At 38.0% G+C, this 24,141-nt stretch overlaps 1 protein-coding gene across 1 annotated transcript in view; it reads left to right on the top strand.

Moving 5' to 3' along the window:
• Positions 1–23,108, top strand: part of LOC117415471 (plexin-A4) — a 224,419-nt gene extending 201,311 nt beyond the window's left edge. The window contains exons 29-32 of the mRNA XM_034025896.3: positions 623–792; positions 10,261–10,473; positions 17,827–17,977; positions 19,631–23,108. Coding sequence (XP_033881787.1) covers positions 623–792; positions 10,261–10,473; positions 17,827–17,977; positions 19,631–19,726 — 630 coding nt within the window. The 3' untranslated portion in view covers positions 19,727–23,108. The remainder of the gene's footprint in view (positions 1–622; positions 793–10,260; positions 10,474–17,826; positions 17,978–19,630) is intronic.
• Positions 23,109–24,141: the final 1,033 nt, after the last annotated feature.

Raw genomic sequence — 24,141 nt, 5'->3', positions numbered from 1 at the left:
TAGACCTTTTATACAGAACAGACATATATCATTGAAAATAACACAAGTTGCAGAGTTACATACATTCCAGTCTTATGAACGCCCTCAATTCCCTATATGTATGTGTCTCTGGGGTTCCCCTGAAGATGACTACTGTACATGATCATCAGGACCAAATACATAATGTATGCTTCAGCACTGTTAATGAAAAAATCAGTCACTTAATTTCGTGATTGATCTGACTGAAGAAAGCCATTATGCTGCTTCATGAGGCGATTGCACACTTTACAAATGCTGTATGGCTTTTGTGAGAAATGTTTTCCCACTGATTTTAATGATTGGGGTACTCTAATTTTAATGATCCAAGAGACGACCCCTACTGCAGGATCCTAAATTTAAGTCAAACCAATCGTTAGTCACCAAGTCTGAATGAAAATAGGGTACAATGATATTTGCTGTAAAAAGCACAAGGATGGTCCCTGGACATGCTCACAGCTGAAAAACAGCAAGTTGTCATTCATACAGAGCAATTCATTTCCTTTATGTCTTTGGAAAATTGTTACTTCTTGTATATAGATGCCAATACTGTGATACTGTGTGTGTACACATCCCTTATTGTGAGTCTGTTTGTGATTCTCCACAGGGCACTTTACAGAAATTTGTTGACGACCTCTTTGAGACCATTTTCAGCACAGCCCACAGAGGGAGTGCCCTACCTCTCGCCATCAAATACATGTTTGATTTCTTAGATGAGCAGGCAGACAAGCACTGCATCCATGACCCACATGTGCGACACACCTGGAAAAGCAACTGGTAAGTGCACAGGGCAACTGGTGGGCTTGTTTTCACATAGAAACCCTTACCTTATTCTCAACAATCCATACACCCATTGTCCTTGCTGTATTATATCTGGTAGGAATGAACAAAATATTATAATTAATATAATTTAACATAATTCATTTTTTTTTTTATTGCCAGGAATGCCAAACTTAAATTCTTCTTCCGATCAACAGTGAATATGAAGATACTCAGTACTGTGCACACAATAGATGGTGTTTCTGTATCTGATTGATTTTATATCTTGCCTGTCCACGGCACTCATGCAAAACGTTAGATGTTCAGTTCTCACTTCAATCATTAGTTTATAAAACGCAGTTATGCATATTTACAAAATAGTTTGTATATTGGCTGATGACATTTCAATCCCATATGGTTAAAATAGTACAACCAATGGGTTGGACCTTATTTCAGTCGAATCTTGCCAACTTTGGGCATACACTCCTGCTTAGAGATCAGTATTAATTTTGCTATCAGAGGAATGTTTTTGTGTCTTAACTAGAACTGCCCAGTGCTGCCACATCTGGCCTGAAGCAACGTGTTTGCTTCCCTGTGTACCACTAAGCTCATCAAATTATCTTCATCAGATAGCTGCTTCAAGTCTGACATGATTTCCATTACACGAGAGTAGATGTTAAAACTTCATGCTGATTTGAACTCGGCTCTCGCCAAGATAAGCACCAACTAAGACGTAGCTTTACAGTAAACTAATGTGATCCATATGCGTCTCCATCCATTTACGTTTCCTTCCATATGATGATGTAGATATCCTTCTGTCTGGTGTTAATGGCTGAAGTGTAATGCTGGCTCCAGGGATCAGCTTATTTTGCCTCCCTGGCGCATCAGCACACACAACGGCTGCGATGCTGGCTCCAGGGATCAACCAAAGTGCGGCCTCCCCAGCGCATCAGCATGACAACCGTCTGGATTGAGCTAAGTAGGGTACATCTCTGGGGTTTTCAAGTGGGCACCTTCCATCCTCAGTGTTTCGTCGACTAGCCCACGACACCTCAAGAGGGCTCGACGGTGATTCTGGCGTCCCAGCATCACCCCCCTCCGTCCCCCACTCAACTCAGCCCAGCTTACTTACCTGTCCCCAGCCAGAATCTTTCTGTCTCAACCACAGCCAGTTGCTGCTCCTCTCTGCTGCTTCAGATAAGTTCTTCACTGTGCGACGCAACTCTTGGCCACTGAATCCGACGTCTCTGAGAAACCGGGTTGTAGAATGTGCCACAAATCCTCGACAACCCACTTCCACTGGGTAAACCCGAACTCTCCATCCTCGCTGTTCCGCTTCAGTGGCTAGTTGAGCATACCGCAGTTTCTTCCTCTCATACGCCTCATCTACAGCGTCCTCCCATGGCACTGTTAACTCTACCAGGTGAACAAGGCGTGCTGATCCAGACCACAAGACAATATCTGGTCGAAGGTTAGTGGTGGCAATCTCAGGTGGAAAAATAAGCCGTTGACCAACATCTGCCAGCATATTCCAGTCTCTAGCAGCTTCCAGTTGTCCTGGGCGAGGATTGGTTTTAACACCTTTTCTTGGTGGTTGCTCTCCTGGGCGGAGGAATGTTGTCTTTTGTGTGTAATGTTTTGATGGAACAGGTGGCAACTTATTGGTCATGTTACGCTTGTCTTCCAATGCTAAGGCCAAACATCGCAGCACCTGGTCATGGCGCCAAGTAAACCGTCCTTGGCTAAGAGCCACCTTACATCCTGTCAAAATGTGCCTTAATGTTGCAGGTGATGAACACAAAGGACATGAGGGATCCTCTCCTACCCAGAGGTTTAGGTTCTGTGGTGATGGGAGAACATCATATGTTGACCTGATGAGGAAACTGATCCTGCTCTGTTCCATTGACCATAGGTCTTGCCAGCCAATCTTGCGTTGTTCCACACTCTCCCATCTCATCCATTCTCCCTGTTTGGCCTGGAAAATGGCCTTTATACACCTCATCCTCTCCTCCTGCTTTTGCACCTCGTTGACTACCAGCTTCCTTCTTTGAGCTGGGGCCGCCTTGTGCCATGTAGGAGGAGTTGAACTGAAACCAAGACCCCCTCTTCCATGCTGAACTTGCCCCATGATATCACCAATTCGAAGGGCAGCCTTTGCATCTTCCACAGCTTTCTTTGCCGCCCACTTTCTTCCAGTTTTCAACACAGGTGCTGCCTCCCTTACGCATTTATCGCGTGACTCTACTAATGTCATTTCCAGTCTGACCTTGGCGCACTTAAACTCCTCGGTTAGAGCAGAGACTGGTAGCTGCAGTATTCCTTTACCATAAAGTCCCACTCTGCTGAGGCAGCGTGGAACTCCCAACCATTTCCTGATGTATGAACTGATTAAAGCTTCCAGCTTCTCTACTGTTGTCAAAGAAACCTCGTACACAGTCAGTGGCCACAGCAACCTCGGCAGTAGACCAAACTGAAAGCACCAGAGTTTTAGTTTACCTGGTAGAGCGCAGCTGTCTATGCTCTTCAACCCTTCCACTGCTTGTTGTCTAACTTCTCCCACACGAACTGTGTCCTTTAGATCCCCGTCGTACCATCTCCCAAGACTCTTCACTGGCTTCTCAGACACTGTTGGTATTGCCTCACCATTAATGAAGAATGTTTTATCTACTACTTTGCCTTTAATTATAGAGATGCTCCTTGATTTAGTGGGCTTGAATTGCATTCGTGCCCATTCAATGTTATTGGTTAACTTGCCCAATAATCGATTAGTGCAGGCTACTGTTGTAGTCATGGTTGTCATGTCATCCATGTATGCTCGAATTGGTGGTAGTCGCATTCCAGAAGCCAAGCGCTCTCCTCCTACTACCCATTTTGATGCCCTAATGATTACTTCCATTGCCATGGTAAAAGCCAGTGGAGAAATGGTGCATCCTGCCATTATTCCAACCTCTAGGCATTGCCATGTAGTGCTGAATTCTGAAGTTGAAAAACTGAATTGCAAATCTCCAAAATAGGCTTTCACTAAATTTGTTATTGTCATCGGTACACTGAAAAAATCAAATGCTGCCCAAAGTAGTTCATGTGGCACTGAACCATATGCATTAGCCAAATCCAGGAATGTCACATGGAGCTCCTTCCTCTCCTTTTTAGCTGATTGAATTTGTTGCCAGATCACATTGATGTGTTCTAAGCAACCTGGGAAACCTGGAATGCCCGCTTTTTGTATTGAAGTGTCAATGAAGCAGTTCTTTAATAGGTAAGCTGACAATCTCTGAGCAATAATGCTGAAGAAAATCTTGCCTTCTACGTTTAATAGGGAAATGGGACGAAACTGACTGATGCTTGTAGAATCTTTTTCTTTAGGTATAAAGACTCCACCTGCTCGGCGCCATGCTCTTGGTACAACCTGTTTTTCCCATGCCACTTTCATCAATTTCCACAGAATTCGTAGAACTCCTGAAGCACTCTTGTACACTCTGTACGGAACTCCATTAGGCCCTGGAGATGATGAAGCCCTTGCTTTTTTCACAGCTTGCTCTATTTCTTTCCACTTAGGTGCACAGTCCTCCATTTGGTATTCTGGTGGATTGATAGGTGGGATGTCTGACGGAATTGACATAGGCTCCTGCCTTTTTGAATCTGTATGTGTTTCCTCCAAATATCTCTCCAGCTCAACCTTAGATGCTTTTAGTGTGCCATTCTTCTCACTGGTGAATAACTTCTTTACAAATTTGAATGGGTCTTTATAAAAGTTAGTTCTCGCACGCTCCTTCTTTTTGTAGCGTTTCCGTAGGCGCTCAGCTCTGCGCAATGTTGCAAGCTTATCTTTTATGACCCTTTGTAAGAGATTGAGTCCCTCCTTCTGACTTTGTTCTGCTCTTCTCCATTGGTTCCTCAGCTGTCTCCTTTCTCTAACTAAGCGTTCAATCTCCTGCTGCCGTCTAGACTTTCCAGGAATAGTTTGTACTTTTTCCTTCCTTTTTTCAACTCCAAACCTCTCACTTCCATATGCGTAGATGATGTCCCCAAATTTATCCAGCTTCTTTTCAACTGTTCCACTTAATCTTTCCAATGCAACGCAGAGATCTGTGTTTACTGTGTCCCATGCAGTTTTCTCACAAGCTCTTGGCCATTTAACTCCAGGCTTGTGCCCGTTGAGGTTCTTTTCTCTCTTATGCTGGTTTGTCTGACCGGGTTCACAAGGATCATTAGGTTCATCACTAACTGTGTCCATGCAAGTCCTCCTCACATCTATGACAGGGGTGCTGATATCCTGCGAACTGTGGTTTGCTTCCTGTCGCTGGATTTCATTCGACTGACTTGACTGACTTCGTAAGAAGTACTGATCAATGCGAGGCCCTTGTCCCTTCTCCCTCAAGCATTTCATTCTCCCTTGATGAATCTTCAAACCCCTGACCGTTGTCGCCTTGCTCCAGCCGCAGACACAAACCTGGAGTTCCATGTCTTTGTTAACTGCAGATCTTGAACTAGTCTTTTGTGAAGTACTCTCCATACTCATATCCGTTTCCGTTCCCAAGTCGTTAACCGTGTTGTCCAACGTTGAGTCATCTTCCGCCCCCGCTCTCGCAGACTCTAGGGGTATTTTACATAAACTAACAGGATAATGGGTATTAGGATTGGTGGGTTATTATGGATGCAGTTGTGATAGGTAGGCTAGCGGAGGGAGTGAAAGGTCAAGAATTGATTCAAATTAATTTAAGATGATTTAACTGGTTGTGTCACTTCTGTTGTTTTTTTTAAATAAATAAACCTCCAGTTCATTAGAGTGGGGAGTTGCAATCACTACCAGATTAGTGGCTCACAGTGTTTACTATATGCTAATGTTTCATTAGCCAAAACCCCTTGTAATGGGCATTTGCAGCTAAGTAATGTCATTCTGTTTTACTTAATACTCTCAGAGATTGAGTGAATAGTCAGACTTAAATAGCTATTAATCACTACATTCATAAAAGATGCATAAAATGCCTGCTGAGAACAAAGCATTTTTATCAGGACTGATTCAGTACAACAGAGGGATACATTTAATTGTATACATTATCTTAATTAGCTTACATAACTTATGCATTTTTGTATGATTATGTATTTAATTCTTGCTACAACTAGTATGTATTATTCTGTAGAACTGTTCAAGTAAGAAGAGCTTCCTGACCAACTTTTCAAAATGTGTAAAAAAAAAATTCAAGACTGTTGCTATTTTTGTGTCCCTAGGCTCTGAACATTGTAAACATGGGTCCTCCTTGGTGACTTTACAAACTCACTATGACTCTTGCAGAGTTGCTCATGACAATGGGCTGAGAGATGCTGGACTTTGTCATGTTTATTCTATAGTTACATAATAGTTTCCATATGTAGGGCTGGCTTAAATGATTTTTTATACAGTCACAAAACAAGCCATACAGGAAAACAATGCCGCAAGAAAAATAAATGAAGTCCCCATCACATGGTTAATTAACTATTGTGTTAACATCACCTTGCAATGTGATGCCGATATGAATGAGATGAGTCCTTGACATAAATCATACAGGTACTTCATGAAGTTAGAAAAACAAATCACAAAAGGGTCAAGGTTGTGAAGTCCGTATTTTGGAGGTGGTACGGTACATATTTCTCAGTTCTTATGCTGTATTAACACCTGATCCTCTGTGTGTCTGTCATTCAAGGCAAGGATACAGTAATAATAATAATCACAAATACAATATTAAGTAAACTTTAATCAGTTAATTAATACATTGCATTCCTGACCACAGTAAATTTATTGATGCTTATAAATCCTATATCGTTATCTCAGTCTTGCAGCAAATTACTGTGGACTTAAAAAGCACATTAAAGGCCTACACATTTTGAGAATAAATAAATACATCTGGAATCATGAATCTAGTTGAGATAGCTGTTATGATTAAATACCTCGCCAGTGTTCAGATAGGATCCAGTAGGATGGAAGAATGTGATTAGTGTAGGCTGCAGCAATGTAGGTGTCACTGCAGATAAGAACACCTATGTATTTGTCCCAGCCAACCAGGTTGCTCTGGTCACTTAGATAATTTTGTTTAGAGGGTTTCCCTCACATTGCAAATGCTAGTTACAATTATGCATTTAGGCTTCCTTCAAAATGTGGCTCTTGGTGATGTTTTATAATATTCATTGCAAAATACATGCCTTTGTTGCTACTTAACAACCAGTTAAAAAAATATATAGTCAACCAGCCTCATTGTTTTCAACCAGTCACAACACTGCAAGACAGTTTTACGTTGGTACAGTAGATGGTAATGGAATTAAGATAGAAGGTGACAGACTAGGATCATAAAATCCTTGCTACTGGAAGCATTCTTCATATAAGCAACTGAACTATGGAAATCCTGCAAACATACCCCCAGGAGACATGCAGTTTATTTTTTTTTTCTACCCAATGGAGTTGTTGTTACATTGGAGATAGCAATAGGATGGTAGCATTAATGCGAAGATTAGATTTAGTGCTGCTGCTATTGATTATTTTATACAGCTTGCACTGTGAGGTGAAAGATGAAAAACTGATTTCAAGTTAGGTGTTATGTGGACAGTCTGCCTCTAGCACAAGGCAATGCACATGTGACTCTGTTTGTAATGACAATACAGAAAACTTGAATATAAAAAGGCACTATAAATGTTTTATTTAAAAAAAAAATGCATTTTGGTTTTTCCACCGTGACCTCCTGCCATCTTATGTCTTGCCCACATTCATGACTTAGTATTGTCCTTTTATAGAAAAACATCTTTATTTAAATGGCCACTTCGGAAGAGGGGTATTGCTGCAGAACGAAGGCTCCCACAGCGTAGCTCACACAGGGTAGTGCTGCGCAACTTGTAATAGACTTCATCATTATATGCTACAGCCAGATCACATGATAAGGGTGATAAATGTAGGTACTAAAACGAAGTTTATTTCATAACAATAACCTAACCCTAAACCTAAGGTTCGTGGGGTATTATGGTCACGTGGTAGGGGTGTTGAGGGTCAATGAAGCACGATGTAAACTATGAGTTGCGCACGCAGCACTACCCTGTGTGAGCTACGCTGTGGGAGCCTTTTTTCTGCAGCTATATACTCTTGACTTCAGCTACTTCTCTCAAAAAAGAGTCACTGAGGGATATTAGACTGGAAATTAAGATTTTCCAGCAGTAAGGGCTATTCACAGTATAGCGTTTATTCGCTTCTTTTTTTACGGCCAACGTTTCCCTGCTATTTTTGTATTCAGACTTGCACATTAAATATCACAGGCAAGATGGGGTAAATTCTGATTTAGTGATTATAGCAGTGCAGAATATCTTGTTCTTCATGATAAGCAGCACAATATCTCGATAAATACAAACAGAAATTATGGGAAATTTTTTGACTACAGGTTTTCGTTAAATGTCTGGGTTTAGTTTAGTGCATGCCATGAGATACCGTGGACCATTATTAAATTCAACAAAATCACATATCTAATTATATGCAGTAGCATATGCGGTAAGTGGTATTGCATTTACAGCAAATCATACAGTATATGTTAGTATACGTGTAGTTTTTCCCCAATAATGTAAAACACTGTCTGTGCTGTCTGACGTTACATCTGCATTGACAATACCATCTACCTGCATTTACTGTGTGGTTTATTACAAAAGAATTAAAATAATAATGTCGGACGGCTTTTGTCCGTCCGCTCACAATTATTTATTATTTGGGGCCGGTGATAAGCCGGTCTTGTAAAATGTAGTCGGCGTGGATGGGGTTAAATCCCCATCCCGATAAAGCTCACGGGAATGTGGCTGGAGCATTAATAAGGTAATTGTTTCATGGCTAATTAAGGCTCCGGCTTTTGTCCGTACGCACACAAATACAATTTAATATAAAAGTAATACAAATGAAAACAATCATACATAAAATAAATATACACAAAGGGTGGGAATCCCATCACAGTTACATAAAAGAAAACACTAAAAGAAAGTTGTTCTTGTAATTCCAAAGTGGGAGCAAAATCAGTAACTCAATGAGATATTTTCAGCCTGTGTTGAAGTGTCTGTTTTTGTATAATATTGTGTTCAGGGGAGTTTGAAGGTTCAATTCCCAGTTGTGTTGAGCTGTCGTTTATGGCTCAGGGATAACATGGAATGCTGCATTGGCTTTTGTGCTCGCACGGGCAAGTTAGGTAAAATGAGGTTAAGTAACAGGAACGGAGGGCACGTTGATTTCCAGTCACCTTGACCAAAGTGGTGAAGTGAAATTCAGATTGGGCATTTCAAATTGGGAAGTAAACATGGGATTGGACAGTCTAAATTTAATTGGGAAAAAAAAAAATCTGTATATGTATAACTACTGCCTTATAGTAAGATTTCTATAGTCATGTTCTAGGATCTTTTCAATAGCTCTAATGTGCATATATTTCCTAACTTGAAGCAGTTTGAAATATCTTCACTACAGGTATCTCATTTATTACTGTTGAACAGGCAAGCATGGCACTGGGACCTGATAATGCATAATTTACACATCAGCGCCACTTTGTTTTAAAGGTCAAGTGATGTAAAAAAAAAACACTGACCTTTTTTATCTCTAGAAATTTTAGCTGCCAGTTCATTAATTATATAATATGAATATTTCAGTCCTTGTATGAAGTTATAGGCATTATTTTTGTACTCTGTAACTGAAGTTACCTCATTTAAACCAAAATGTTTAGATAAGGAACGGGAAAAATAAAACAAAACAAACCCCCCAAAAAACTACACATGCATGCACATTTTATATTTCAGACAGTTACTACTAAAAAATGTGTGATTGTTCCTATGAATGATTTCATTCATCTTGAAACAATACCCTGGGCTAGTCTAGCCAGATTGCAAACAATCAGGATTTATAGTTGCAGTGTTAGTATCATTTTGATCCTGTCAAATCCCCACGTATTCTTTCAGATTAATTTCAAGACATAATACTGTTTTTTCTCAAATCCTCTTTTGTACAGGTCACACATGAGTGACGTTTGGGACCTAAAATAATTGCATGTGTGCTTTGCTTGTTTCTTTTTTGTATCTCCTCAATGTTTAAATACCAATAAGCCGGTACAGTAACAGCACGCAGGCTTCCTGTTAATTCTAAATAAACCTTCTTTTGTTATTTCTGGACAGCATTTTTTATTAAACGAAAAACAAATGGCTAATATTGCAGAATCAGCAAAAAAAAAAAAAAAAAAAAAAGATTTGATTGTGCTGTAGGAGCTACAAGGTATTTATTTCAAGCTTTGTGGCATCAATGGTTTGTTTTGTTTTTAGAAATAAATCTGCACATTGTTGCCCGATTTTACAGGCCTTTACATAACCTCATTTTTGTCTTTTAAAATGATCCTTTTGAGATGTTTAATACTCCTTTCACAAAAAAATACAAATGTTGTTGTTAATTATGCAATCTGGTCTTGTGTAAGAATGTGCTACTCAAATAACACGGTTTTGTTTGGTTAACAGCCTGCCATTAAGATTTTGGGTGAACGTGATCAAGAACCCACAGTTCGTCTTCGACATCCACAAAAGTAGCATCACAGACGCCTGCCTCTCTGTGGTGGCACAGACCTTCATGGACTCCTGCTCGACATCCGAGCACCGGCTCGGCAAAGACTCCCCCTCCAACAAGCTGCTCTACGCCAAGGACATTCCCAGTTACAAGAACTGGGTGGAACGGTCAGTACTACCCCACAACTTATTTGCGTATACCCCAAGTAAAGCAGATATTACCAAAATGTGTCAACTACACATGTTTAATACGTTGAATAATTCAAGTAATTTATTGAGGAAAGCGATTTCATTTTGTTAATGGGAAGAGTGTTATTTTAATTCGGGACCAAAATATTGCTGGCCCATAAACCAATGTTCTAATAATGTATACAGTTCAGATGGAGGGAGGAGGTAAGTACAATCTGCATCTACATTACTTTTGATGAGTTTGAGTTGACAATAAGGAGCTAATATGCATGCATCAAAGCATGACTGGGTATTCCTCATTATCTCAATCTACACTCCCTATGATGTGATTCAGACTGTATGACTCTCATCACAGAGCTGTTCAGACAACTTTGCTAAATCCATTAACCTACAGAGATTAGAAAAGATTCATTTATTGTCCCCTTCCAACATACATTTTAATTTCACTTTTTAAAATATGCAGTTTATGGGCGAGATTTAATTGCATTTCTTTATGACTGAAGGACTTGATTGCTTTAAAAAAAAAAAAAAAAAAGATGACTGTTGGGGGAAAAAAAGGTCATTAAAGATAATTGAAAGATGGCAGCTGTATAATGATGAGTGCGCACAATGTTGAGTTATCAGTCTGACATGATTTTAATTTTAATTGAAACCTAAATAGCTTTAAACAGGGAATCACAGACACAGAGTATTACCAAGCTGCTCTCCAAAGCACTATGCTCTCTCAATCTTCTGTTTTGAAGGACAGAAAGGGTCAAGGGTGCCCCGAGTTTAGACTCTCGTGTGTACTCGTATACTAGAGTACACAAGAGTGCCAAATGCCGTGTCTTTGAAAGATCTAGCTCTGAAACAGCCTGCCGGATGAACTTGAAAAGAATGATTAACTTGTTACTTCCTTTGGGGTTTGCTGTTCGCTGTTAAAAAAAAAAATGTCTAGAGAGTCAATAATGTACCTTTTTTTAAAACAGGAACAGCTGCTCAAGTGAGCCCAAAGGGGAGAAGGTGATGTACAGCCTAAACACTAAATTTAAAACTGAAATACATTATAAATAGTTGGGACCATTACAATACTTGCGTGTTTCCCATATTTTATGTCCGGATATGTGTCGCTGTATGGAAATGCAAACAGCAGTGTAGATAATCTGTTAAATATGGGTTTTATTACATTTCTTAATAAAGAATTGAATAAAAAATAATCATCTTATAAACCTAATAAAATATACATTCGGTGCTTGCATTTGAGTGCTTTCCATACACAAGTGCAGAAGAGACCTGAAAGATGAAGTTATAGCAGTGTTTAATACATTTCTTTGGTGTGCCATTTATAAGTATTTTGGTTGTACTGTAATTGTGGCTATTACAAAATGCACGTTTTAACACAAATAAGTCGTGTATACAAACATTCACAAAAATGGCAATTTGTTTTCTTTTGGTTAGTTTAGCAGAATATCAAAAAGGGCAATTGTTCATGATCCTAATTATCATCCTATTTCTATTAATCATATAAAAGCAGTAAAAAACAAAGTGTAATGTGAACTGGCAGTAAACCCTTATTTCTGTAGGGATTCTGGGCCCTGAATATAAATCCTGGTATTTGATCTAGATTTTCAGCATTTTTTTGCCATGATGTGTTAATAGATTCTATATACTCCTGCAACTTGTATTCTTTTAAGTGGTTGCCCCTGATTTCACAGCTTGGTCTAAAGCTGCATGGTAAATTGTTTGTCATTTCATATTATGTGATGTTGATGATGACTATTTCTGGCAGCTGGGCTGGTTACTTTCAGACAAGAACATCCCAGTCAGACTCCTGCATTCTACAATTTGCAAACCAAAGTAATGAATCAGCTTGTCACTTTTCGCAAGCTGTATTGATGCATTGAAAAATTCAGTATAATAAAAAAAAGACTGCACACATCAAGTGGGCATTTGCCATTGCAGAGCTCCTTGAGTTGACATGTTGCTCCCACACCGGAGGACAGCAACCAACCAAAAAGGAAGATTACTTTAAGAAACTATGAATAGTCCTAAGAAACACTGAGGCAGTAGTGCAAGGAGCCACCACAACAGATGACAACTCAGGATGTGTTCCTTAAGATTGGGGTTCACAGCATCTTTAGGAAGGGACATTGCCATCATTTAGTTTTAGGGTTGTTAATATGCCAGGTCATATTTTTGTATTTTAATTTTAAAACATGATGTCTTGTACTACACTAGATTAAGGGAAACTCTGGTTGGAAACCATGCTTTTGGACTGTCTTGTACTTCCTGGGTCATTTCACTTGGAGTGTGAAATTGTCCCCACCCCTTCACTGTCTCTTTTCCTGTCAATAACCAATCCGCGGCTTCCCCTATTGACTAACATGCTTTCAGTCAGTAACATGCTTTTACCCAGAACACACTGCTGAGGTGAAATGACCCAAGGAGTGCAAACAGATAACCCAACAGGTTCATGTGTGCTATCACATGTGTTTCTTTAAAAAACTGCACATTTGTGACGTATGTAGCTAATGGAAGTGCACATTGGTAAAGATTTATGAAATTATTTTGTTTGCTACAATTACTTTGAGAGTGTGGTTTGCTTTTATGGACAAGGATTAATAAGTTACTGTAATAAACATGGGGTATCTGTCTGTCTCTCCTCTTTTGAAATATACATAGACTTGTAGAAGTAAACAATTAAATAAATTCAAAGTACCCAAAGACAGCTGGCAGTTTAACACTGCAGGCTTTGCAAAGGTGAGTCATATTTTACTGATTTTATGCTTCAGTCTGCCTTCATTAGTGCATGATTTAATTCCAAAGGCATAACTAAATATGTATGTTATTTACAAATGAGCATTTACAACCTTACCAGCCATCTCACAAAAGCAGAAGATCTCATACTGTAGTGCAGTTAATGCTGGATTATGGATAGAAAGATCTGTGGCAAAGCCTTCTCTGAAAGTCTAAAGGTTGCAGAGCTATACTGCTTCACAGCCTCCTTTTCAGTGAAATAAGGAATGGAAAAAAGGGATTAAGTTGTACAGGGAACTCTTCTCAATAGCCTGTCATCTGTCACCTTGGTATATGACAACAACAAAAAAATGTAAATAAAAAAAAGAGGTCAGTAGTGGGCTGTCATCGATACTGTCTTAATGTGCTGAATGACACGTTGGAATTAACAGAGTAACAGCTTCCAGTCATATGGGCCAACTGATTTGTGTAGTTAGTTGCGGTAAATTAAACTGTCATGCATTCTCAGGTACTCCAGCCTGAAGTCTGCAGTGCCGCACGAGTTCCACATCTGCCTGGCTATTAGAACTTCACAAGACCTCTCACTTGATATGACACGTGGTGAAATGGAACTGACATAACATGTGCTGCAACAGACTGAACTGCTGTGACATAAGTAGCACTATTTTGAACAGTCATACACAATACTGTATAAGCACATAAACACCCGATGTCAAGTCCCGTACCACTGTACGTGGAGCAGGTAAATGCAGTGTGAGCTACCCCTCAAATCTCCACCAATGAACTCGATCCAGATTTTAATGATCATCCCTTCTCATTGCACTTATGACAAAGTGGAATCTGAACCCAGGCGACCGTGTTAAAGCTAATACCTTACCTACTTGACCATCTAACCCCAATCAAATCCTCCAGTAATTGGTTCTCATTTTTTTCAATATCAGTTTGACAAATTAGTTATCACTGTATCAATAAATTGTTCAGTTTCCCCTCAAGGAGGATTTATTGATCCGCGTATCAACATTATTACAGTACAATGTAAAATACAGTGAAATGAGAAAAATCTGGTTTGTCAGTTTTTGGGTGGTATTAAGACAGCATTAAGTCTTAATACAGCCATCCTAAATATACCCCAGGGAGTTAATATAAAAAAGTATAAACAAGGAACAAATTGAATCTCTCCAGACTATTACAGTAAGCCAGTCAGCACTGGCAGTAGATATCATGATGAACACACAATTTAACATAAGGGTTGCTAAGAAATTATAAAGCACATTTGTTCTGTGTAGGCTGATAAATTGCATTTGAGGAGTATATAACAAATAAAAATGAGCAGTAAGAATGTGAATTTTGTAATCAGGTCTTTACCCAAACAGACAGCTATATCCCTAAAATGATTTATATTGTAGTTACAATTAATTCAGACTGGCTTTTAAGGTCTAGGCATTATGATAATGGTGTAACATCTTTTAGATTACACAGTGGTGTGTATTTTCTTATGGGTCACCCCCTGAATGTACATATGTTGAAGTATGTGACTGTGAAATGAGGTTAATTCTCACTGCTATTTCTGTACACTTCCACACGACACCGCCACATGGCAAGAAAAAAGGTCAGAACTTATTCGTGATGAAAACAAATGGTATAGAGAGTTCTCAATTAGACACTGGCTTGATGAATGTAATTGCTCAGGATGGGGGCTTTGAGATATTTCTATGTAGAGGTAATGGGTAAGACACAGAGAGGGCTGGTGTTTTTATTGTAGTCTCTTACTTTCTTGTGCTTTTTTATACCAAAAAATGACCATGGCCAATGTCCAAGACTTCAAGAGCTGTATGATCCATTGGTATAACTTTGAGTTGTTTAATACACTAGAGATCACTGACGTATACAGACCTAAGCTGTCATAAAAATAATGTTATAAGGAAAAGGCTTCAATTAATTTCATAAGCTGTTTCCTTTAACGTGTTTTTAGTTGTGTGAAAATGGGATTTCATTGTTTCATGCAGACAGCAGCAGACAGATATGGTCTGGCTGTGACTGTTAATGATGCTTTGGTTTTTTAATTTATTTTTGTTTCACTAGAAATATAGTCTTTGAGAATAGATCCCTAAGGCCAAGTTTTAAACTTCAGAATACCCGATTTAATAAACTAGATGGCAATGCAGATAGTACTTCTCCTGTTGACAAACTAATTTGCATTCCTTTTACTAGAGCAGCACATGCATTTTATAGAACAGCAGGAACATTCATATCTCCACAGAAATAAAACCTTGCCTGCAGCCTTCACAAAAAGGGGAATTGAGGGGAATATTTTCAAAGCTTTTACTTTCATTTACATTTTTTTTTAATAAATCTCAATACCTTTAATTACTGTATATTCCTTAGCTGTTTAGCTATGGTTTTAAAAAAATAAATAAATATAAAGTCTGTATAAAATGTTCCCTTTCAAAAATATGACTAAATGCTTGAATGAAAAAAAAAAATGTGACTGTACTAATACAGCTGAAAAATTGGTACCAGCAAATGGTTTAAACCCAGATATGTGTATTATTATTATTATTATTATTATTATTATTATTATTATTATTATTATTATTATTATTATTATTATTATTATTATTGTCTTTGGTACTGCAGTATCATGGTGATATTATGAGAATACTGATCACATTTCTTTCAGCACATATAGTTAAAACTGTTACACATTTACATAGTTAAGACAGATTTGTACATGGAAATAAGCGCAGAAAAGTGATGTCGTGACGACCACTGTACAGTTAAATTCAAAACTCTTTACAGAACAAAATCAGCAAAAATTCTCACTAAGTGCTAAGAGTCAAGTCTAAGTGCCCCATGCTTTGGTTCTGAATGAGAAATTACCTCAGCTCCTGGTAGCTTGCTGTGTGCCCTGAAGATCATCAGGTGCTTGGTGCCCTGGTGTCACTTAGGACAGTAGGACACCTGTCAGTTTCCTTGGCTTGGCAAACTTTTGTTCCTAACTGTATAATGGACTATTATCAAGATGGATTTTTTGTCCAGAAGATGTCATGTTGAAGGAATTAAAAATGTAAATGATGGAGTCTAATTAACAAGTTGACAGGAGCGCACAGCTGCGCTTGACAGTGACTGATTGCCTTCCTCCAGCCCTTTCTCTGTAGTTAGACCTGTGTGGAGGGGGAGGGGTATAGGGGCAACAAATAATCCAGACAGGTGTTTTTCAAAATTGGGACATTTTACAAGGCCAAAATTTCACTAATAGCCATAGACATGTACTGGTGTTTGGCAGACAGCTTCGTTCCTAAGAAGAAAATGTAAATGTGATGGACATCAATGGTTGCCATTCAGGGAAAATAACCAAGTAGCACTGGACAGCTCCCATTGGTATGATAACAGTTGATGGTCATGGTGTACAGCAACTGTTAACATGGGTGAAAGTGCGCCGTCTGTAGACGGAATTCCGTCAAAATGGCCTCTCCCAGATCCATGCCTATGATTCGAGCAGTATGATTAATTAAATATAGCCTAGGTATTTGTTAGTTTAGTTTGTTTTATTCTGGATTAATTAAATTATATTCAGACTGTTATTTATGTATATATTTTTTTTAAATAAGGACATTAGTAGGTTCGTGTTGCTGAGGGGACATGAACGTTAAGCACTGGTAATAATCTGAAGCGGTGGTATTGCAAAATAACAGAATCCCATTTTTACTTTAGAAATGTTTTTTTCTTTTCATTAAAAACTTGTCATTCTTTCATTCTTTATTAAAATTAATTTTCAGCTTCATATTGAAGCTTGTTCTGTGCTACTCATTCAAGCAAACCAAGTAGGAATTTGCTAGACGTTTTTCAAGTCAAGTAATCTTATTTGTGTATAAATAATGACAATAGTTTAATCTTACTTTAAAGGCATGCACCTGAATCGTAAGGTAATTAAACTGTTTGCTTATGCTCTCCCCGCACTGTCAGCCCTGGTTAAAGATATAAATAATGTACCCGATCTGAAGTGTAAAACTTACCTGAATATTAAAGTAAAAAATAAAAATATTTTAAAACTAGCAATGATTTGTTGCACGGGGGGAATGGGGGGGTTTGTCCCAGGAGTTTCAATCAAAATGATCATTGGCCACTTTCACCCATGTATTAAATATTTAACCTCTTTTTAATTACTATATTCAGTTAAAGGAACAAAATGTTCCTGATGCTTAATGTATCCAGTTTCATTAGAGCTCAAAGATTGTATTTCTCCCCCATTCAGATCCCTGCTGCCTGCCACACAGTGTTGTGCAGTGTTGGACGACAGAATAATTGTGTTTTTTCCACATGGAGTATTCACACTTGTGACCTTTTCCCTCCACAGGCAACAATTTTGTTTCATACTGAGCAACCAACAGCCTGCTCACTCATTTTCAATGTGGCTATACTTCACATTGGCATTTAGCACTCCGCCTTGAGAAGACCTCTGTTTGAGAAATCTATTTTGGCTTGATTTTCTGATCTATATCTACTGTACACCTACTTGACTCCTCATAAGATTGTAACTACGGGTTCAAAGCTTGTGTTTCAATATGTTCTCTGTTTCTTATGTGTCTTCTACAGGTACTACTCAGACATAGGCAAAATGCCTGTCATCAGTGACCAGGATATGAATGCCTATCTAGCTGAACAGTCCAGAATACACATGAATGAGTTTAACACAATGAGCTCGCTCAGTGAGATCTACTCCTATGTCAGCAAATACAGTGAGGAGGTGAGTAATGACTTCCATTAATAGATTGTTTTTAAAATATTAATTATCAGCTGCAACTAGAAACACTGATTTGGTAGCGGTCAAATTTTAAACTTGTTTAACGGGAATGTATTTTACTTTTACTTTACCTTTCTTTAGAAACCTTAAAAATACTGATATATAAATGGTCTGTGAAAAATACTGACATTTTACATTACAACATTCTATAGAATCCACCCGGATGTATAAAAGTGCACATGGGATTTCCTACAATTTGATCATGTTTAGGTTTCTTTATTAGTCTTCCATAGGGCACCCTGACTCTCCAAAGACTGCACAGAGACAGTTTCTTAGAAACCATTAGATGAGAGATCCGTAGCTGGCAGTGGTGTATTTTCTTTAATCTGATTGGCTATATTGATGTGTGCCTCTTTCTTCTGCACCCCTTAATTTAGAGCCTGCCGGAGGTTGCTTTCAGCTTGAAAGACTAAAAGAAATCAGACATGGCAAAAACGTGAAACAGCAGTGTTCTCCCAAGGGCATAGCTGCTCCTCTCATCTCTTAGCTACCAAAGAGATTCTTCTCCTAGTCTACATAGCTCAACAAGCCTGTATGGTAATTTGTACCATGATGGATGTGGGGGTACAGCTATGTTTTTGAGGATTCAACAAACTGTTTGATGTATAGTGTCCTATATGACCCTACAAGGATATGTCGGCTGCATACAGCAAATTTGGTTGTCTGTCACATGGCACAATGTTTCAATCACTGTAAAAATGTAAAGCCTGTGTTCCCTCACATGGTTTGAGATGTCACTGTGTGGATGATGCTGTGAGGTATTTGATTTGTAATGAATATGATCAGCTTATTTTTATGAATAAAGATACTGCATCCGTCTTGGTCAGTGCAGGCTTCAGTTTTAAAAATGTGACATAGTTGTGAGCGTATGTGTTCCATCTTTGCTCTGTTGCTTGGGGCTTGAGGGTCTCCACATGGAATTGTGCTGAATCAATAACTGGCATTTCAAGCTTATTGCAGTGTCTAGCTAATCCAAGCCACTCGCGTGATAGACACTTTACAGGTCAAGGGAATCTATATATGTTTCCATTAAAGCAAAGTGAAAATCAAAAAAGTGTGAAGCTGACCTGTGAAGAAGTTTCATCCAAAAGGACCCAAAAAACATCTAGAAATGCTTTGACCTTTTAAAATGACAATTACACATTTCAGTTTTCTGTAACATGGAATATTATGTAAGTGATGGGTAATTTTTGTGGAGTAGTGGTTAGGGCTCTGGACTCTTGACCGGAGGGTCGTGGGTTCAATCTCAGGTGGGGGACACTGCTGCTGTACCCTTGAGCAAGGTACTTTACCTAGATTGCTCCAGTAAAAACCCAACTGTATAATTGGGTAATTGTATGTAAAAATAATGTGATATCTTGTAACAATTGTAAGTTGCCCTGGATAAGGGCGTCTGCTAAGAAATAAATAAGTAAATTATATATATATATATATATATATATATATATATATATATATATATATATATATATAAATATGTATATGTGTGTGGGTGTGGGTGTGTATATATATATATATAAGAAATAATTTTATAATTTTAATAATTTATTTCAGTTCAAAGTCTTACACAATTGAATATGACTTTTTTTCCACCAGATTGTAACTGCACTAGAACAGGACGATGCAGCGAGAAAACAGAGACTGGCATTCAAGCTTGAACAAGTGATTACTTTCATGAGTATAGACAGCTGAAAACCACTGTCCCAGGAAGTGCTGGCAGAGTAGAAACCGAGGCGTGCCTGAATGAAGACTGTCATCTTTTTACCATCACCAAGTTCATTTGGCTACAAGCACTGTCACCAAATTATCTCTGCTTTGCGCTGCTTGTGAAAAAAAAAATACCTGGGGATGACTGAACTTAGCAGTTTTTTGGCTTCTGGTTGTGCAATGATATTCATGTAATGACTCACCATGGAAATACATCACTATGAAAACCTATGAACAACAACAACTTGTAGATGTAAAATTGCTGTGCTTCCTTACATGGAGAGCTTACTCTAGTCTGATGTATTGATATTAATCTTGGTATATTTTACGTGCTGCTAGAACAGTCGGGTAGAGCAGTTTGGGGATCATTGTTGTCATCATCAATTTTATATTTAAATACAAAAGGTATCAAAGAACGTTAATATGGATTAATATACAACTCGCAGAAAATCTCTTCTGTTTTTTATTAAATGCTGTGAAATGTTTAATGATTAAAAAAAAAAAAAAAAACGGGAAACGCCACTGACAAATGTGGATACAACTATTGTACATTTCCTTCCCTGTCTCACATTTGAAAAAAATCTAAAATATAAGATGATCAGAACATACTTAGGTGACAGTGGAGCACACATTTTTAGTTGAAGTCTAATGCCTTGTGGCAAAAGTTCTAATGTTAATTCTCAGAGCCGTCCCAGTATGGTTAACCGTCATGTGTATGCTAACTACTGTATAACTACTGTATGTTCACCACTATTACAAGTTACACGTGTTAATCAGATTTATGAATAGATACAGTATGAAGCATTGTGAATGCAATTTACATACTTTTTTTTCTGCAAAAATGCACTTTTATAAAAGACAGAAATTCCAACGTAAAAAGGCTTAATTTCACATCTTGAATATAGAGAATCTCTGTGAAGCTGCAAATGCTTGGAATTTTAAAGTATGCTCAGTTCCATTATAATAATCTAAAACTACATGTTAATTGAATGTACAGTAAGGCTGATGATGGTAACAATGCTTGTTTATCCGTGTATTTCTCCACTGCTGAAGTGTTTAGGAGGGTCTGTGCACAATATCCCTATGTAAAGAAAAATTGATTAGATATATCCAGTTGTAAAATAGTCCACAATTAAGTGGCAGTGACTTTTTATTTGAAATGCCTGGTCTGGGACAAGGATGGTTTTAAATAGCTGCGGTGTACAACAAAGATTGAAAGCTAATGTTGTTCACAGGCGATTTTACATAATGTCTCTAGACTGCAGAACTGGGAATTCTAAACTGCCTCTTGATGCACAGCTGTTTACCTAATGGATACAAACATGTTTTGGACATTTTAACTGCATTTGAAGACTTTTATGTCACTGGATGTCCAGTGATCACTTTAGTGGAATAAATGGACAATGCTGGCCAGCAAAAAACCAAAGGAGTCAGATAATTATTATTTTTTTTTTTTAAAGTGCCACATTGAAACAAAATAAAACAAAAATGCTATTTTACTTATAGCCTCAGTGTGTCGAAAATTCTGTGGACGAGCTGGCTTTTATTCCTGTCCTTTTCCTAGCACACTGTAAATGTTGCTGAATACAATTACCATTTTGCACATCAATAGACGAACAAGAAACCTTTGAAAGAAAGTTCACTTAGTTTTTTGAAGGTACAGCATTCTTACTTTGAGATAAAAACAAGATCTCAAAAGTTTTGGAGAAAAAAAAAAGTTTGGAACATTGTCAAAAGACAACAAAACAGCCCTCCCTCCCTTCTGCCTTCAAACTTTCTTTTGTCTTGAAACGTGCCAGACTTGTGATGTGAATGTGTGGATGCCTCAGTAGGCCCAGGTTGGGTCTCTGGCTTTTTAAGCGCATGTACTACAATTAAAGAAACAAAAGCCTTGCAATGATGTGGATGTGTTTTTTAATTTGCTTGGAAGCATCAGCCTGAGTGGTTTGTCATGTTACTATAATACTCTCAGTTAAGGTGGAACCTTTATCCAGTAATCCATAAAAACCATTCCGAATTGTGTAAAGTGTTAGGTGCTAATGGGACCTTAACAATCAATGTCATGCATGGTGATTTTATAATCTGGGTGTTATGAAATGGAACTGCCTTGAAATCACAATATTTACTCTATCTATACCAAGTGCAAGTGGAGGTTGTACTGAACCAAACAGTTTCTCTTGTACTGTATGTGTTAGGTTTAGGTTTAACCTCCTCAAACATATATCTTCAAGAGTGGGTGTCCCTTTCTATGAATGAACTGCTGCCATTAATACAGTAGTCTACATGGTCCCTTGTGGATCAAAGGGAATAATGCCACCAAAGTGGGTTGCAAACATCCTCATGTAATTTGGTATTGTGCCTTTTTAATATAATATGGAATTAGATTGTTTTTTTGCCATCATATCCACACCTAACAAGTGCATATGTATATGCTGATTGTTTTCCCCAAAGACCACTATTTAATTTTATTAGGGAATCACGCAAGCAAGTGCTTTTTAGAATAAGCCTATGAAAGCCTGCCACCAAAATTCTGGAAACAACTGATCATCCAATGCAGATTTTATTTTGAGCCATACCTATTTTCTTCACTGTGTCTGACACTTACTTTGGTGCAGAACCTGGTATATTTTATCGTTTACATTCTTTAAATAAAATTATTTTTATGGTGTTTTAAAAGAATAGATTTCTTTTCTAATGATAGAAAAAGAGTGGCAAGTCAGAGAGTGGCAGCTCCTGTCAGTTTTAGCTTTACTGACATCCATAAAGCACTTTCCTCATTGAAGAAAGAGAGGGCTGAGGGCATAACATGCAATGGGAAAATTTACCTTTAATACCATCCGTGTCTTTCTTTTGGGGGGGGGGGGGTCATTTGCTTGTAAAATGTTTGGTTGTCAGTTTTTTTGTTTTTCGCCATTATTTCAAGACAACTGAAATATTCATTAGGGTTCCTCTTTAATATATTACTGTTCAGTGTTGTCATATTCTTGCAGGACAGTATAAGTGTTTTATGTTTCTCTACAAAAAATAAATGTGGTACAAATTATGTGAAATCTTTTCAGACTCCCCGATAAAGATTCCACCTTAAATGTTTTGTATGAAATGTCCTTAGAGCTCAGTGTTATTGCAGGTGTCAAAAGAAATGTTAGAAAAGACTTTTAATATCATGATATTTGATGACAAATTAAATATCCTGTTTTGGGGGGGGGGGGGAAGAAACTTGGTAAAGGCAAACTTCTCTAACTTTGTTATAATTAATTGTATACCTGTGTATGTAAATACAATGCATTCCTATTTTGCAGTCCAGAACAAAAATACTATTTGTAATATAGAATAAACTTTATTATGAAACCAAATGTACTGGTATTACATTCTTTAGAACATTGTATGTCTTATTTTCAAATGATTTATATCTGGATGTTGGTGTTTTGTCAGATGTTAGCAGACCATTAAAACAAGCGATTGTTTGCAATTTACAGTAAGTTTATGGTACTTAATCTATTTCTATTATCACAAAACAAGTTACTGTACTTAATTATCATGGTGAGATACTGTAGCACTTATTCTTGCTGGTGGAAAATGTCCTCTTCCAGTTATGTAGACTGTTCTTCAAATATAAAGCCATCGAAAGCAATTAGCTTTATAGCAGAAATCCAAAGAAAGTATGCCCTGATGTTCAACATCAGCTGTCAGTTCCATATGAAAATAAAAATTACTATTGTAGATAGTATAGTTGCTTCTTATGAATAGATGGTAGCATATATGACTTTGGATTTGGGTGGTGGATTTGATCGGGTGCCTATTGAAACTGGAATTTAAAATACAGTACCAGTTAATACTGGGGATGCCTATAATAATAATAATATATAATGTCTTTACTTTTATATAGCACCTTTCATAGTGCACCCCCATCACAAAGCGCTTTACAGGGGTAGGCTGTGAACTGTGCATTATATGCAGAGTCACTTACAATAGGACATTGATTTAACATCTCATCTGCAGGCTGGAGCACAAGGAGGTTAAGTGACTTGCTCAGGGTCACACACAGTGAGTCAGTCAGTGGCAGAGGTGGGATTTGAATTGGGGGACCTTCTGGTTACAAGCCCTGGACTTTAACCACTGGACCACACTGCATCCTATGTAAATCCTACCTAAATCCATGTGCATGTGTGGTGTGTTAGTTACTTTGGCCCGTACTGTTTAGTATTTCCTTCTGCTATGGAGATGCTTGTACCAAATACAATCTTTTGAGACTGAACATATGTATTATGGCTGTGCAGCACATGAATAGATGAGAATAAACTGCTAGAACTAATTTAAACTGTATAGGTATTACTGAAATTAACCACAGACATTTAAACTCTGAAAAGTCAGTCTGTATGTTCTGATAGCTTTCACATGCA

The sequence above is a fragment of the Acipenser ruthenus genome, chromosome 7 (genome assembly GCF_902713425.1).
Source record: "Acipenser ruthenus chromosome 7, fAciRut3.2 maternal haplotype, whole genome shotgun sequence".
In the NCBI taxonomy this organism is placed as follows: domain Eukaryota; kingdom Metazoa; phylum Chordata; class Actinopteri; order Acipenseriformes; family Acipenseridae; genus Acipenser; species Acipenser ruthenus.
Note: the sequence above shows the minus strand (reverse complement) of the source record. Positions and strands in the feature narration are given on the sequence as shown.